The 16,138-nt window shown below is 40.0% G+C and overlaps 1 protein-coding gene across 1 annotated transcript; it reads left to right on the forward strand.

The window, feature by feature from the left end:
- Positions 1 to 7,983: 7,983 nt before the first annotated feature.
- agpat4 (1-acylglycerol-3-phosphate O-acyltransferase 4 (lysophosphatidic acid acyltransferase, delta)) lies at positions 7,984 to 16,066 on the forward strand. Its single transcript, XM_079687484.1, has 9 exons — positions 7,984 to 8,245; positions 8,969 to 9,150; positions 9,352 to 9,521; positions 9,605 to 9,766; positions 9,858 to 10,011; positions 10,284 to 10,386; positions 10,473 to 10,548; positions 14,936 to 15,134; positions 15,588 to 16,066. Exons 2-9 carry the CDS (start codon positions 8,973 to 8,975, stop codon positions 15,677 to 15,679), a joined length of 1,134 nt encoding a protein of 377 aa, XP_079543610.1. The 5' UTR covers positions 7,984 to 8,245; positions 8,969 to 8,972; the 3' UTR covers positions 15,680 to 16,066.
- Positions 16,067 to 16,138: the final 72 nt, after the last annotated feature.

Raw genomic sequence — 16,138 nt, forward strand, 5'->3', positions numbered from 1 at the left:
AATATCTAAAGTATAACTACTTTGTATTTTATATTCGTTGTTTTCAAGATTACATCTTTTTGTATACTGTCATGTTCAGTATCTCTTCATACACCAAGAACATGGTGAGTTTATAACACTTATTATAACCTTTTTTCAATAAGATATACAAACAAAAATCCAACAGTAAACACATTGACCCTTATCTTATAAAGAAAACCAATCGAAGTTTCCAAAGCTCATTTACATGACAAATGCACATTACCAATAAGTAAATCATTATATCCGGTTAAACCTACAAGTTGTATTCAACTAACTTAGTGAACCTGAGGGATCATCACGGAAGGAGATGAAGGTAGAACTGCATCTGCTCTTTAGAAGCATGACTACAATGCTACAAGCTCCCCTCCCTTTTTTCACCAGTGGAAACAAGCGATCACCATATCCTTTTACATCTCCGATGGCTTTTTCAGCCATGTTGCGCTCTGCTGTAATGGAACATACCCTCGTGAAAATACACATGGCAAGCTGTTTGAAGATATCAGCCATTCTCTCCATTCTTTCTTTATTTGTCACTTTCCCATTACAGAACTGCTGAAGAATCCAAGCTTTCCACTCTTTGTGCCAAATATTGTAGAGAAGCAAATTAAATATCTTACATTTTACCTTATTCTTTTTAACTAAAACCTAGATCTGTGGTTGTCTTGTTTGCTTTGATTTCATCTTACAATTGCAAAGAAAATTATTTATATTTGGCGTATATAAGCGTTGCAATCTTATTCTGAAGGAACGTTTTTTATTTAAATAAGGCTGAATTTCAATGATACCTTTTACAGTAAGGAAATTAGGCATTATTGATTTTGAGGGCGGGTCTGCTGCTTCTGCATACGTTCTATAACCATAATTTCAGCGCTGAAAGAAATGCAAAATAAAAACGTCTGGGACTTTAAAGGTAGGGTAGGTAATTCACTTCAGAAACACTTTTTGTTATATTCAATGGAATGCTCTTAACATCCCGATAGCAGTGAATAAATGAAATGCTTTGACAATAAATATATACAAATATTTCATGGCCTACCTGCCTGTCAGCCTTCCATCTCGTACACAAACTTATCTCGTGACCTCATTGGTCATGTGCACGTTCGTATGTGTTGGAGGAGGGGCTCTGTAAGGAAGTCTGAAGGAAGGGGCAGATTTTTTTCGGTTGTGTACTTTCAAATTCTAGCGCACTCGAGCTGGTTTCTCCATTCTTACCTACCTTTAATCAGTTTGGGCTTTAAGTGATAAGAACCAAGACAGCCATTAAACTGACCTTATCTTTTTCCATGTGTCCTCAACAGACTTGCATTTGCTATGCCAACCCTTCAGCTTACTGTGTGTTGATTAATTGAGTAAGAAAATGTAGGAAATTGTTGCATTTCTCAACATGGTCTTTGTCTGCTCCAATTCTTCGCACAGGCTCACCAACATTGGTCAATAAAAGATTGGACACATTTTTCCTGGTCTGATGAGTCTCGATTTCTGCTGCGACATTCATGGATCAGGATCAGAGTTTGTCGTAAACAACATGAATCCTGCCTTGTCTCAGCGGTTCAGGCTGGTGGTGGTGGTGTCATGGCGTGGGGGATATTTTCTTGGCATACTTAGTACCAATCGAGCATAGTTTAAAATCCAGCCTGCCTGAGTATAGTTTCTGACCATGTCCATCCTTACATGACAACAGTGTGACATGACACTGAGTTCACTGTACTCAAATGGCCTCCACAGTCACCAGATCTAAATCCTATAGAGCACCTTATGGATGTGGTGGAACGAGAGATTCGCATCATGGATCTGCATGCAACCAATCTGCAGCAACTTCGTGATGCTATCATGTCAATATGGACATTACAGATATATATATATTCCCACTTCTATCAGAGGGTTGTTGACTGCACATGTTCAGAAGCTGTTGGCATGTCTTAAACAATGTCAGAATGTGTGCGATGATAAAGCTGTTTGGAAAAAACATGAAGGTCTTGTTATGCTTGTCGGAGCAGTTGAAATGGCACTGTTGACTTCAGTCATTTGTCATAAAACTGACAGAAATCTACGGGGCACTTTATCTGGTATTATTATTAAGTATTAACCTTGTTCACTGCCGCATGTATCACATTCTACACAGACACGATGAGAATGAAATATTACAAGTATAATTCCTTTTGAATTACACTAAAATCACAAACTACCTCTCACATTGACTATGGTTCTGCACATATGACCTCATGTTGAATCACGTACTCATTCCTTAGCATTCAAATCCCCATTGTGACATCTGTCAGGAGGCCGGAGTAAAGGTTGAATAAGAGGACTTGTGATGGCCAAACCACGAAGCATCCTAATCTTCTTCACCGTGGCGATGGCATTACATCAAATACTTCACTCAGGCCAATGCTTTTTGGCACCTGGGTCAGGACTCATGCGAGGGCCCCAGAGTGCCGCAGAGCAGGTGTCTCCAGAAAGCCCCCTCGGTGTTTCCCTGACAGTCGGACGTGTCGGGGGGCCACAGGTATTCTGCCTGAGGAGCGAAGTCCTGGGGGAAACAGACAGTGTAAACATCAGGATCTCATTACTGGCTGCACATACACACTGTGTCATACATTTAAGGCCCAGGGCTATGTTGTCACTTTTTCTGATGAGAACTTTTTTCCTATATGTCCTACATGCATGCATTCAGAAAATCTGAGCACATTATCTCCTTTCATGACATTCCACCATGCAGTCATTCAAAAAGGACTTAATCAGATTTAGCGCCTTCTTTACTAAAGCCTGCTCAAAACTTAAATGAATGCAGCAGGTCAGAGTTCTTCCTGATTTATTCAGACCATTTGCACTAATGTAGTCGGTCACATTTTTCCAGCCAGAATAATAACAGATTTAGCTGACTGTGCTGTCTGCTCAAATCATTTGCCTCAGGCTTGTTGTGCAGCTGCATTTTGAGTTCCAAACATGGCTATAATCTCTCCCTCAATCTTTTGAAGCAGATTTTACTGCTGTTACTGAGTTGGACATTGTACGAAACTGAATAAATTCATTTTATTTTTATATTCGGGATTGTGGGAAACGGAATTTTGATCCCTCTTTCTGTACACACAAACTGAAAGATTGACAATAAAGTTGCCTTTGACTTTGTTTTATGAGGAACATAGGCTAAACATCTCACATTGAAACCCACATAGTTAGCCATTAGCTTAACGAGTTGTGTGGAGGGGTTGAATGAGTGTTCATTTGTTTTGGGGTAAAAAAGAATCACAGCAAGTCACAGCCTACTGACGCACTAATAGCTCATGAATCACACTTATGCAGTGATTTTACTTAATCCTCGGTGCATTCTTTATTCAGCATGCTCATCCAAATTGCCCCTGTGTTGCTCGGCCAAAAGTATACTTCTTCCTGGCTGAGAGCTGTTGGCTTTGGCCCCTGCTTCAACCTGATGACAAAAAACATTTCAGCTGCTGCCACTGTTTTTTTAAAAGAGAAACTGATAAATTTCCAGGAACAAGCATTTGTGAGTGACAATTGGTCTCGGACTTCTTAGGGGATAACATATTTTTGCTAGTCTAGCGCGGATGTTTTGGTGCCGAGTGTGCAAACTTTCCCACACCGAAGAAAGTTGCAGTCCAGCTTGATTACATCTGGACTTTAGTTTGATCTAGCAAGGAAGCTTTTTTAAATTATTTTTTATAGCCTCTCTGCTTGATTTACTGGTGGACGATAAATAAGAGTAGGGGGGATGTCATGCAACAAATGTCCGGAGCTGCACTCCAACTCACGCCATTACTCTTATATGGTATCAAATTGCCTGCTGTACCAGGGCAACTTGAACAGAAACACATAACTCACTTAATGAAAGCTGACATTTCTTGGAAAGGGGTAACTTCTTGTGGTGAGGTGCCCCCCACCCACATCTTTGAATCCAGTAACCTCATATCAACGGCACTTTTCCACTAAAGAGCCAGGGAAATGTAAATGAGACACTCTCCTCCCTGGCTACCCACATTGGTCGGAGGCTCACTGATGGTTAGTCATTTCTCTTCAACAACCAATTCCAAGATGTATGTTTGCACTGTGATTTACATTTTCCATTTAGCGCATGCTCGCATGTACTTGCCTCTTGCACAGTGGGCTATATCCTGCAGTGGTTCAGCTGATACAGTTATTTTAAGAAAGATATTAAATGGTTATTTCAGTTTATATTTATCATGCAATTATTCATTAATTCCTTAACCCATGTCTCATAACATAATGGTTAAAGTCCCCCACCTCCTATGAGACTCAAAGCTGATGTGGGATATTTTAAAAGATAAATAACGTCAGAAATGCAGAACGCATTTCAAACATCATCTCAAGCGTCATTTGTTATATCAGATTTACTGCTCTGTTTTCTCTGCAAACATGAGGGCTCTTAAAGCCAAAAGAAGATAACATACTGTGATTTAAGGCTCGAGCTAACTGCATAAACATAACCTTTGATACGCTGTAGCTGTGAGCTGAGTACAAGGTAGCAACATTTGGTTTATTTTGTTTGTTTATTTCATTTATTGTCAGACTTACTTTTGAACTTTCTTTTTTATATGACTGTCTTTCTTTTTTGGGATGCTGTTTATAAAAAAAAACATTATTTCATAATAAAACTAGTGCCAGGTTAAAGATCCTTTGACATGTTACATCTTCTAAAGCAGGGGTGGGGAACCTTTTTTGTCTCAAGGGCCATTTCAATTTTTACAATATCCTCAGAGGGCCATACAAATTATTGACCTCTCCTTAAAAAAACTAAAATCACAGCCCATTCATTTTGCCTTTCTTTCATACTGTGCAAAGAAAAAGCAACCTCTTAATCCAGATATCTTACCATGACTCACGTGCACGGTTGTGGCATGATCACCAAAACAGAAAGATATTGGACACAAGATGTGTGCAACTGCAAATGTATTGTATGGGGGGGGACCTAACCTCCTCTAGGGGGGTCCGGGGGGCATGCTCCCCCAGGAAGATTTTTTTTAAAAGTTGAAGTTAAAAGCATCAATCTGGTGCACTTTAAGAGCAACATTAGGAGATCTATGGATACATCTCTCAACATCCATATGAAACAGAACTGTAAGCAGATATTTATTTTTTCTTTATGGATATTTTACAAATCACTCCTTTCAAACTGTATTCTTGTTTATTAATAACAACTTTTTTTTACTGTCATATAGTATTTTATACTTGTTTACTTTATTCTCTTATTTTTTTTATAACTATAATGATAATATAAAGATATGCCTTTACCTCACTGGTTGTAGAAAAAGCTTCTTATATTTGTTAGCATAGCTAGCTAACCAGATGCTAATAACAACAAAGTTATTGACTGTATGATCAGTATGACAGATGAACAGATCGCCACTGGGCTTACAACTAAGACACAGCCACGCAAAAACAGCGGCATGTGTACGGCTCCTTATGGGCTGTCTATATGGCGCTGCTTATGGGTACTGCCATTTTTGGAAGTGCCGGAGTGGCGTTCTGGTGCTCTCCGTCAGAACTGCACCCCTATCAGACGAGACATATACCACGTGATGACACGTTAGGCTCGTGTTGTGTTCAAGGACCCTGATCTTGGCTAGGAAAAACAGGCACTCACTTGTTTAATTTTTTTGCGGTCTAGATTTCTCTAATTTTTTTCTTTTTTGCGTGTGTTTATAAGTTATCTCGAAGGCCGTACCAAATTGTCTCGCAGGCCGTATACAGCCCGGGGGCCTGAGGTTCCCCACCCCTGTTCTAAAGTCTACAAAAAGATAAGAAAAAAAGGGTGGGTTTATGTAGTTTTTTCTCTAAACTTGAACTACAATGTGCCGAAAGATTATAATGTTATATTTGTTATTACGTGAACAAAAATCTTCCTGCCTAAAAACGTGTTGTAAAGCAACTAAGTACATTTACTCAAGTACAATTTTTTGCTACTTTGTACTTCTGCTTCACTACAATTCAAAGGTAAATCGTGTACTTTTACCCCACTACATTTATTTAATACCGTTAGTTACTTTGCAGATTTGGATTAATGATGTAAAATATAAATAACACTCAAATAAGACTTTAGTTACACCTGGAGTAACATTCACTTGTGCTACTCGATACTGAACACATTATCTTATGTCTTAAGAGAAAGTAAGAGCTTTTAGTCCACATAACGACTAAAGAATGTAACCTGCTTGAATAAATTACATTTAAAGGGTTTCTTTGTATACTTATCACAACAAACTTGCTCATAGTAAACTTTATTGCACAAAAAGTTAATCCTTCAATTGTCTCCAACTTTAATTAAATCAAGTAATTAAGATTAACAACCCATGCTTCGTGTAATATCGTTATTAAGCTTAACTTAATAAAACACTTACTCTTGGCTAATCTAAATGGCTAATTATTTGTCAAGTGTGTGCATGAAAGTCAGTTGGACATACATCAGTGTTGACTTTTCCTACCTTGTAAAGGTGAAATGGAAAAATAGCAACCACATGTATTCACATTTATTGTAATTCTTCCAGCTGAAAGTGCTTCATCACTTTTGAGGCTGTAAAGTGACTTGCACATATACTTACTGAACATTATTCCCATGAGCCCCTTTATACTCTTGTCTTTTGGATTTGAACATATAGGGGTTCCTGAGCTACTTTACTGTATGTTTGGACCTCTGTCGAGAGGCATGTCCTCTCTTCAAGGTTATTTGGTCATAAAGGACATGAGGGCTAAAGCAGTATGGGACCTGTAAAAAGAGAGCTTCTCAGCGGCCCCTTAAGGTGGAACGGCCACGGGGCCCCACCTCCTTTCAGGGGTATCTGAGTTACATGGGGGGGGAAATCAAATACTGTTTGCTTTGCATTGGAGGTTGAATAGATAATTTAACACAACAACAACAAAACAGTAACATGTTAAACTGATCTGTTACAGTATGTGGCACAGGGAAATGTTTTCTGTTTTTCTCATCAAAGAGAGTGTTCAATGTATCTGTATTTCCCTCTGGAGTTGGCAAGAGGAAATTGTTTGACATTGTTTTGTGGTCAAATTAAACTATTAAACACTTACATTGAATGTCTGGGGCTCAACAAGATTAATGATGTGTCCACATATCTTACTATCAGTTGAGTAATGGTAGTTACTTCTGGAATAGGAAAAGGGGTGATATGTATACCTATATATATTTGTGTAACCTATATAAAACTGATTGGTGTCTGAGTGCTTGACTCAGTTAATTGACTGCCTTTAATTTGGAGATCACTGTTCCTTTATCAATGTTTCCTTGCACATGCAATGAGTTACCAGCAGGGGGTACTGTCCGCCAACACAGCACTGCTTAACAGTCTTGCACAGAGTCTCCGATATAATGGCGATATATAATTTATATATAAAAAAAAGGCTTTTAACCATGAGCATAAACTTTATACAGTCTATGGTTGAACTGACAAGCGACTTTAATGCTTTGGTGACAGTTACCTATGAATTACTTAATAATAGACTACTTTGTTGTTACTATTATGAAAAAAACACCACTGCGCCAGTGTCGCTCCCAGTGTGACAGCCTCACGCTTTTCATGCTAGCAAATAAAGGCATCGAAGAGAAAGAAAAACTCAAAAAAGGTCTCCCTTTGTCTCACATTGTGGTACACAGAGTAATATCATCAGCATCGATAACACATTTCGAGATGATGTGGCCTAGTTTTACGATAGTTTATGTTAAAAGGATTACCTGGGCCAAAATGCAAAACTTGGGCCACAAATTGCACTGACTATCCCTAGTTGAATGAACGCTGTAGTTAAAATGTAAACTTTGTTGTGTTATATCTTCACCATAGTAACAGATAGGATACGTTGACCAACTATTTTTTTCCCCACTATGTTTGGTTTTATCTCGCAGAGAATAGACGATCTTTGCAGCACCCGAAGGATTCTGCAGAGCTCTCTCTACACTGGGTCCAGCCAGGCAGGGGCGGACTGCGACTAAAAATCAGCCCGGGAAACTCGACCGGCCGACCGGCCCAACTCGGTACCACTAGTCTATTGTCAACGGGAGGGTGGGGGCTATTGAATTGTCCGACTGGGCCAGGCGTGGCTTCTTTCAGATGGGTGTGGTAATTTATGAGAGGTTTTATTTCTAAAGTTGTTGCTCAATGAACCTTGACTCAAAGGAGAATAAGTGTTGGTCCGAGAGGTATGGTTGAAGGTCTCTGAGGAAGGCAGCCCCGTGATCAAGGTAAATGTCAAGTGTCACAGAATAATTTAAGGTGTGTGTCTGTTTGTTATAGGCCTAGGTGAGTAATAACTTGACTTTTTCCAAACGCACGTCTGTTGAAATAACCCATGTGCTTGTTTGCATTTTACTGCTTGCTCAGATTTATTTCCATCTAATGACCCCCTTCTTGTAGAGTAAATTCAGCTTGAAGATTGTAAATGTTACTGGATTATTGCTAGTTACTCTGCATAGCCTGTGTTTAGTCAAAGTCAACTGTATTGAACCATCATAAACAATTGATGGCAAATAATGATAGTCCTTTGTGTGGAAATGGGAAATGTGACCTTCTTATGACCTTCAATATGATTGGCCTGACCCTAAAACACAGCATGATTATACGTTCATACTGCCTTGACTTTAAGGAAATGATAACAACACAACAATTATTAGAAATAGTCTATATTAAATTGCAACGTATCCCTGAAAAGGTCACTGTCAAAAATACTTTTTCTCCCCTGTCATTGGCTGTTCATGGACAGTCCAGCTCAAAGGCTCCATTGAGCAACTGCAACGAGGCAGTCCAGTGAAAGGAGTCCTTTATCTCAGTGGGTGTAGTGCTGCTGCTTTCACAGCCCACAGCAATATCGGCTGATCTCTGAATGATGAAATGTTTAATATGAGGTTGGGTGTGTCACATGAATAGGTCATTGCTTTTTTAATGCTTAAAGTTGTGCAACTTTACAGAAAAATGGGCCTCATTCAACTGCTGAAATCACAGTTCCTGATTCACCTCATCTTCTACTATGTGTTCCTGGCCAGCGGCCTCATTGTCAACCTGTTGCAGCTCTGTACTCTCCCTCTGTGGCTGGTCAGTAAGAAGCTGGCCCGCAAGATCAACATCAGACTGTGCTACTGCATCAGCAGCCGTGAGTATTGTTATGCTCTCTGACACATAAATGATGACTTTAGTCTGCTGACTGCTACAGCTTTTATTCTTTTCGGTGGTTAAATGGTTGCAACGATTTCAACTGCAATCTGCAGGATAATTTTCAAAAATGTAAAGAAACAGACAATCTTTGCTCACATACAGTAACCTAAACTTGTTTTATGTCATCGTTGATTGTCAGAGATGGTAGTGGCCCTGGAGTGGTGGTCTGGGACTGAATGCACGCTCTACACAGATCCAAAGAGTTATCCACTGTATGGAAATGAGAATGCAATTGCGGTTCTGAATCACTGTTCTGAAATCGACTTCCTGTGTGGCTGGACATTTTGTGAAAGATTTGGAGTACTTGGGGTAAGAGAAATATTTTGACCTCATCATTTTGTTTCATTATTTCAGTGGTATCCTTCAGTACCTTTACATTCTTCTTATTCCAGAGCTCAAAAGTGTTAGCCAAACAAGAGTTGAGGTATTTACCTATTATTGGCTGGATGTGGTACTTCCTGGAGATCGTTTTCTGCAAGAGGAAGTGGGAAGAGGACCGGAGGACAGTGGCTGAAAGTCTTCAGAACCTCCATGATTACCCGGAAAAATTTTGGGTAAGTTTTCGGACTGTGGAAATGTTTATGTCAATTTAACAGAGATATTTTGAATTAGGCCATTAATAACAATTTATCTTCCCGGGGCTAGTTCTTGCTTTTCTGTGAAGGAACACGCTTTACCCCAAAGAAGCACGAGGTCAGCATGCAGGTGGCCGAGAGCAAAGGTTTACCCAAACTGAAGTATCATCTTCTACCCAGGACCAAAGGATTCTGGGTAACTGTTCAGAACCTCAGAGGAACTGGTTAGTGTCCATCATTGAGGAAGTGTAAAGTTAGAGATGCGACAATAAGTTGATGGGCAGGAAAATAATTTTGATAATTGATTAATTGTTCATTTCATTTTTCAATACATTAAATCAATAAATGAATGCGATGATTGAACAATAATTTGTTACAGAATCAGTTTCCACTAATAAATACCAAATACTGTTGGTGAATGCTTTAAGAGGGAAAGCCTGAGGGATTTGCAATTCAGATGAGTCGTACAGTAAACAATGTGTATTGTCTCTTGTAGCTGCAGCTGTGTACGATTGCACACTGAACTTCAGAAACAAAGAAGCGCCAACCTTACTTGATCTTCTTAACGGAAAGAAATATCACGCAGACTTATATGTGAGGTACAAATAAATGTTTTTGCTACATATAATTTCCCATTTACTGGTGTTATTTATTGGACATATCTGACTTCCCTTCTTCCTTGCAGGAGGATCCCTCTGGAGTTGATCCCAGAAGATGAGGCAGAGTGTGCTGCGTGGCTCCACAAACTCTACCAGGAGAAGGTAAGAGTGTTTTAAACATTGCAGTTAAGCCTAAGAGCCTTGAGTTTTGACAATTTTAAGTCTTTTAAAAGTATGTGTTTTTTTTTATAAATGTTTACATGGACTGCCCCCCTCCCCTCCCTTAGGGGAATTCATCCACAAAAAACTCACTGGACGCTGCACTAGGTCAGAAACTAGAGGAGACTGTGAAGTCCATCGTAGACGGACCACTTTTGGACAAAATGTACTTTCCATTAAAGGCAGCTCATTGTGGAATAGCCTCCCAACTGAGATACGGGATTGTCCCACTCTCAATAGTTTCAAAGGTCAACTCAAAGAATGGTTGAGAAACAACCAGACGTGCAATCACCGCTAAATGAACTTTAACACAGAGGTATCTCCTCTTGCACTCAGTGGCGGTGCCAGAGTATTTTTCTTGGGTAATCTATGGTATGGCTAACCCATACAGTGGTGGGGCTCAAGTCAGTATTTGCGATGTAATTACATACACGCTATATCGCCCCCCTTGACAGTAAAACGCCACGCGTGAGGTTTAGATTATTTCCCTGTCTCAATCCAAATTGAACTGTATGAAATGAAAAGGCGCATTTGTCTTGTAGTAAATATAATCTATTACTACACAACATATTTAAAAAAAATGAATGCCATTTTTGTTTTTTGTTACTTTGTTCTGAAAGCTGAACCTGCTGCTCCTCACAGAGAGAAGAGGCTGTGTGAATTACTTTACATTGTGGATAAGAGTGGATAGCGCCCATTGTTCTGTGTGTCAAAATTAAAGACAGCCCACACACCTATCAATCATCAAACCGTGGGGTCTTATTTCATTACATGTTGATTTCTATCAACACGTAATGTTGTATCACGCCGTTATCGTGATTCTGATTGGCCAGAAGACATTATCAAAGATGTTTTATTGAGAAGACGATCACTACGTGACAAACGTTTTCAAAACCGTTTCTGGTCTTCGGTATTTCCAGACAAGTGGCTACTGAAATCAATCTGCTGTCTGTGCAATTTACTCCGCGCGAGTTGGCGGACTTTATTTTGCTTACTTTGACATCATTTTTCATGGTGGGGCTAAGGTGGGGCTAAGCCATTTCTTGGCATGGCTGTAGCCTACCCCAGCCACACCCTGGCGCCGCCACTGCTTGCACTTTATGCATCTCTTGTATCATCTCTTGCACTTAATATGTCGCTGCTGCTATAGTGTACTGCCATGTGGTAAATGCTTGTGTGCAGTGGCGTGCACAGACATGTATAGGGGCAGGTGCTCAAGAGAAAAAAAAAGGGCACCTTCTGAGTCGTCGTGGCGACGTGCGGGCGCCGAAATTGTGTGCTCCGAAATTGTGCGCTCCGAAATTGTGCGCTCCTAAATTGTGCGCGAAAATTTGCCGGATAATGGCGGATTTTGTTAGTTTCTTTTCGGTTTTTGGTTACTTTACTTCGGTTTTAGGGTTAGGGTTAGGTTAGGGTTATGTTATTTAATTCTTAGTTTTCCCTGATTTTACTTATTTATTATCAAAAAATTAATTATTTTAACATTTATTTTTATTATTCTCAATGACCTAGTCGGGTCCAATCGAAGCTAGGGGGGGAACGAAACCCCCCCCCCCCCCCCCGGGATTGACGCCCCTGGTGGAACCGCCGGCTAGTGTGAGATTTATTAAAGGCACATCTTGTATGTCGTAATTGCATATATATTTATTTCAATAACCATAAGCTGTCTGATGCAGATGTTTATAATATTCAACAGGTTGGTTTCTGGTAAATTATTGCAACAATTTAAATAAGCAACAACAGAACAAACAAAGATTGCAGTGCCACATTGTGCATGCATGCTTTAGTGTCTATGAAATAAATAACTGACTAAATAATTACTTGAGTGAGCATTGATTGATTGACTAAATACTTTGTTAACAAGTTACTTTTAAGACCTTTTTAATACCTCAGAAATAAATAAAATGAAATGAAAAAATGGCATTACTGCATCAAAAGTAATCAACAAACCACTATAAAAACTGGTCAAACATTGGCCAAATTTTCAAATAATATAAGAAAGCCATCTACAAGCTCACAATGCCACGCAATGCGAGATCTGCTATTTTCAAAAAAGCACAACGAGACTACAAGCTCACAATGCCACGCAATGCGAGATCTGCTATTTAAAAAAAGTGCACAACGAGACTAAATGGATTGATGCAAGAAAATAAGTGAAGTTATAGTTTAGTTTGGCATCTGATTTAGGGGATTAAACAATACACTCGTTGTATTTGTTACCTGGTGGTTACTTACTTGGTCGTCACTAGGGCACTTTTAATCGTGTTGCTGCGTGCTGCTGCACCACACACCCGCCGTGGCCTGTCTGACTGACTGTCTGCTCTGCGCGCTGCGCGTTCACGTTGAAAGCAGGGAAGGGATGGGCTGCAGCCAGTGCACGTACGGGAGTGCCGCGGGGCACGTGTGTGGGTGTCTGACAAAATTACAACGCGCATTTGGGGCATTGTTGTATATATTAGAAGCTTTTAATCCAGAATTGATCGATGTTACCATGAGCCACATACAGTACACTGTAAAAAAAAAAAAAAAAAACTAAAAAACGAACTTTCAAACGGGCACATTGCTGTCCAGAGGGCAAAACGGGCAGGTGCTCAAGCACTACCTAGAGCAGGGGTCACCAACCTTTTTCAATCAATCAATCAATCAATGTTTATTTATATAGCCCAATATCACAAATGTTACATTTGTCTCAGTGGACTTCACAGTTTGTACAGAATATCAGTATGACAATACGACACCCTCTGTCCTTAGACCCTCACATCGTACAAGGAAAAACTTCCAGAGAAAACCCCACAGTTTAAAGGGAAAAATGGGAGAAACCTCAGGGAGAGCAACAGAGGAGGGATCCCTCTCCCAGGACGGACAGACGTGCAATAGATGCCGTGTATAAATTGTCACCGAGGGCTACTTCAAGGGTACTGAGTAATACGAAGGGCTACTTGTTTGATACAAACTTCCTGAATAACATAATTGCGGTTCACCTTTAATGATAATATTATTATTAATAATAATCAGAATACATATTAATTTACTGTATGTGAAGGACTGTCTGATCACATGTTAATGTTAATTATTCCTCACAATAATTATTAACAATGATTTACCATTGCTATAGCAACCCCATTGTTTTGTTATGAAAATGCATCTATATTTATACACATTCTCGCGAGATCTATCAGGGGTCGTTGTAATGCTGCGTTCACACCGGACGCGACTTCGCTCTAATCGCTTGAGTTTCACCGCTGCTGCCAGCTGTGTTTACTCGCATCATTCAAACAAGACGCGCTGGCTCGGGAGCTACAACTACAACAAAATGAACATATTTTACCGTGATTAAATTGTAATACACGTTTCTAAATGATGCCGAAGTAACAACATACTGATACCGTTTAGTAAAAACCATGAATTAATGCTTGACAAGTCTGCAGACAAGACGGCAGGCGAAAAACCTTTTAAAATGCTTGTTTTCTGAATGGAGATTGGGTCGACCAGGCTAAGCTAACGTTGTATATGCTCATTCCACACTCATAACAACGGCCTACAGACATAAATAAACCAGCGACTGTATTCGCAATGACACAGACAGTCTGTGGTTTGTACTTGTTTAACTTTTGTCCAGTTTCTGAAAAGATATGAGGAGCTGTGACCTCTGTTTGCTAACTGCTAACAGCTAACTGCTGATGTTTTCTGGTTGAACGTCAGTGGCAGACTGAGATCCTCACCACTGCTGTGTGTGTGTGTGTGTGTGTGTGTGTGTGTGTGTGTGTGTGTGTGTGTGTGTGTGTGTGTGTGTGTGTGTGTGTGTGTGTGTGTGTGTGTGTGTGTGTGTGTGTGTGTGTGTGTGTGATGAGGCCCATGATCGTAGCTGCTCATGCTAGCTTGTCTCAGCTAAAGGTGGAACGGTGATTTGGTGCGTGGAGTTCAACTCTGAACTTATCTGGGGTCAGAGTTCAATTTCACGCACCAAATCTCCATTTCACTTACATATGTACATACAAAATGTGTGCTTTTAAAATGTTGTATTCAATATTGTCATTTTAAAAATTAAAAATGTATTCAATCATTTTTTTAGACGGAGCTCCATGGTGAGTTGTGCTATTTTTAGAACATGCACGCGGGCGACCAATTTCCCCCCTGCGGGCGACTTAGTGCCTGCGGGCACCGCGTTGGCTACCCCTGGTCTAGATCATTATGTAATCTGGCTAAAGTGTTAAATTTTCTGATAACATTTTGGCTACTCCTTATCTGTAGAGAAACTGATAGCTATGTGATAATGTTCTTTTATTTTGGACTTTGATATTGAGCTGTGTTTGCATCAACGTGTCAACAGGATAGCTTTCAGGAACACTACACAGAGAAAGGATGTTTCCCCGGGCCCACAGTGACCCATCAATGCCGACCCTGGGCTTTGATCAACTGGATTCTCTGGGCCTGCATGCTCCTCTACCCCCTCGGTCTGCTTCTGGTTCAACTGGTCAGCTCTGGATCCATACTGACCATTTTAGTCTCTATAACCGTCGCCTGTGCAGGTTGGTTTCATGCATTCAATGGAAAGTCATCCTGAAATGGGTATAAATGTCCTTTCCTCAATTTAACCAGCTCCTTCTTGTCCAAACGTTCCATAAAGCAGCAGATTTAACAACTCAAATGTAAGTCCCCTTTTTTGGAAACTATGATGTATCACTCTTGTGTGTCCCTCATAGCATTCAGGCATGTGCTCACACAGCAACGTGAATCAAAGTCCTTCTGAATAGGCCCACTGAGATGTTAATTGAGTCATGATACCTTAACAGAATGAGTTCACGAGGAAGGAACATGTTCGTGTCCACAGTACATTCACGTTTGTGGTTCAGGGTAAAATGACAAATTGTGTTTTCTTGAAAGAGACCAGCCCATCTTAAACATCAATACATTTATTAAAAAAACTGTCTTTTTCTCAAAGCTTTTTCAAAATGTGCACTCACTGCATCGTTTCTCCACAGCTTCCCTGGGAGTTCGCTGGATGATTGGCCAGACTGAGACTAAAAGAGGCTCAAGCTATGGGAATAAGGAAGTTCCTTCAAAGAACAACTAAAGACTCCTGGCGTGATCTGCGCTGCTTCTTTGCACAGCTCATCTGAGTGTTTGAACAACGCTTCGAAAGGACAAGTCCAACAAATGCAAACCTGCCCGAAGGCACAATGAGGTCAGGTCAGGACTCAAAGCTTTGCTGCTGAAGCTCAAGATCATGAAAACTGGACCCGGGGGGCGAACTTCTTTTGGTAAACTTGGTGATAGGAATATGAGGCGAGAACACAGTCAAAAGCAGGAAACTCAAACTGTAATTTTGATTAAACCAAGAATGGAATGGACTACTCTCTTTGATAGTAATTTAAAGCAGAAATCACATTTTAATGTTAGAACATTTTGACATTTCAATTTGTCTAAAAACACATTGCTTTATTAAAAGGGTTCTTACGCATGTGTCTATTGTCTCTGTTCATTTTAATTTTTCCTTAGTTTTTTTTATTGATTGATTTTCTTTTTTAGCAAC

This window comes from Notothenia rossii (assembly GCF_949606895.1).
Source record: "Notothenia rossii genome assembly, chromosome: 6".
Taxonomy (NCBI): domain Eukaryota; kingdom Metazoa; phylum Chordata; class Actinopteri; order Perciformes; family Nototheniidae; genus Notothenia; species Notothenia rossii.

Coding starts and splice junctions, on each gene's coding strand:
- agpat4 (XM_079687484.1), top strand. CDS start 8,973: ATGGGCCTCATTCAACTGCTGAAATCACAGTTCCTGATTCACCTCATC. Junction 9,767..9,857: donor ATTACCCGGAAAAATTTTGG/GTAAGTTTTCGG, acceptor TCCCGGGGCTAG/TTCTTGCTTTTCTGTGAAGG. Junction 10,549..14,935: donor ACAAACTCTACCAGGAGAAG/GTAAGAGTGTTT, acceptor ACGTGTCAACAG/GATAGCTTTCAGGAACACTA.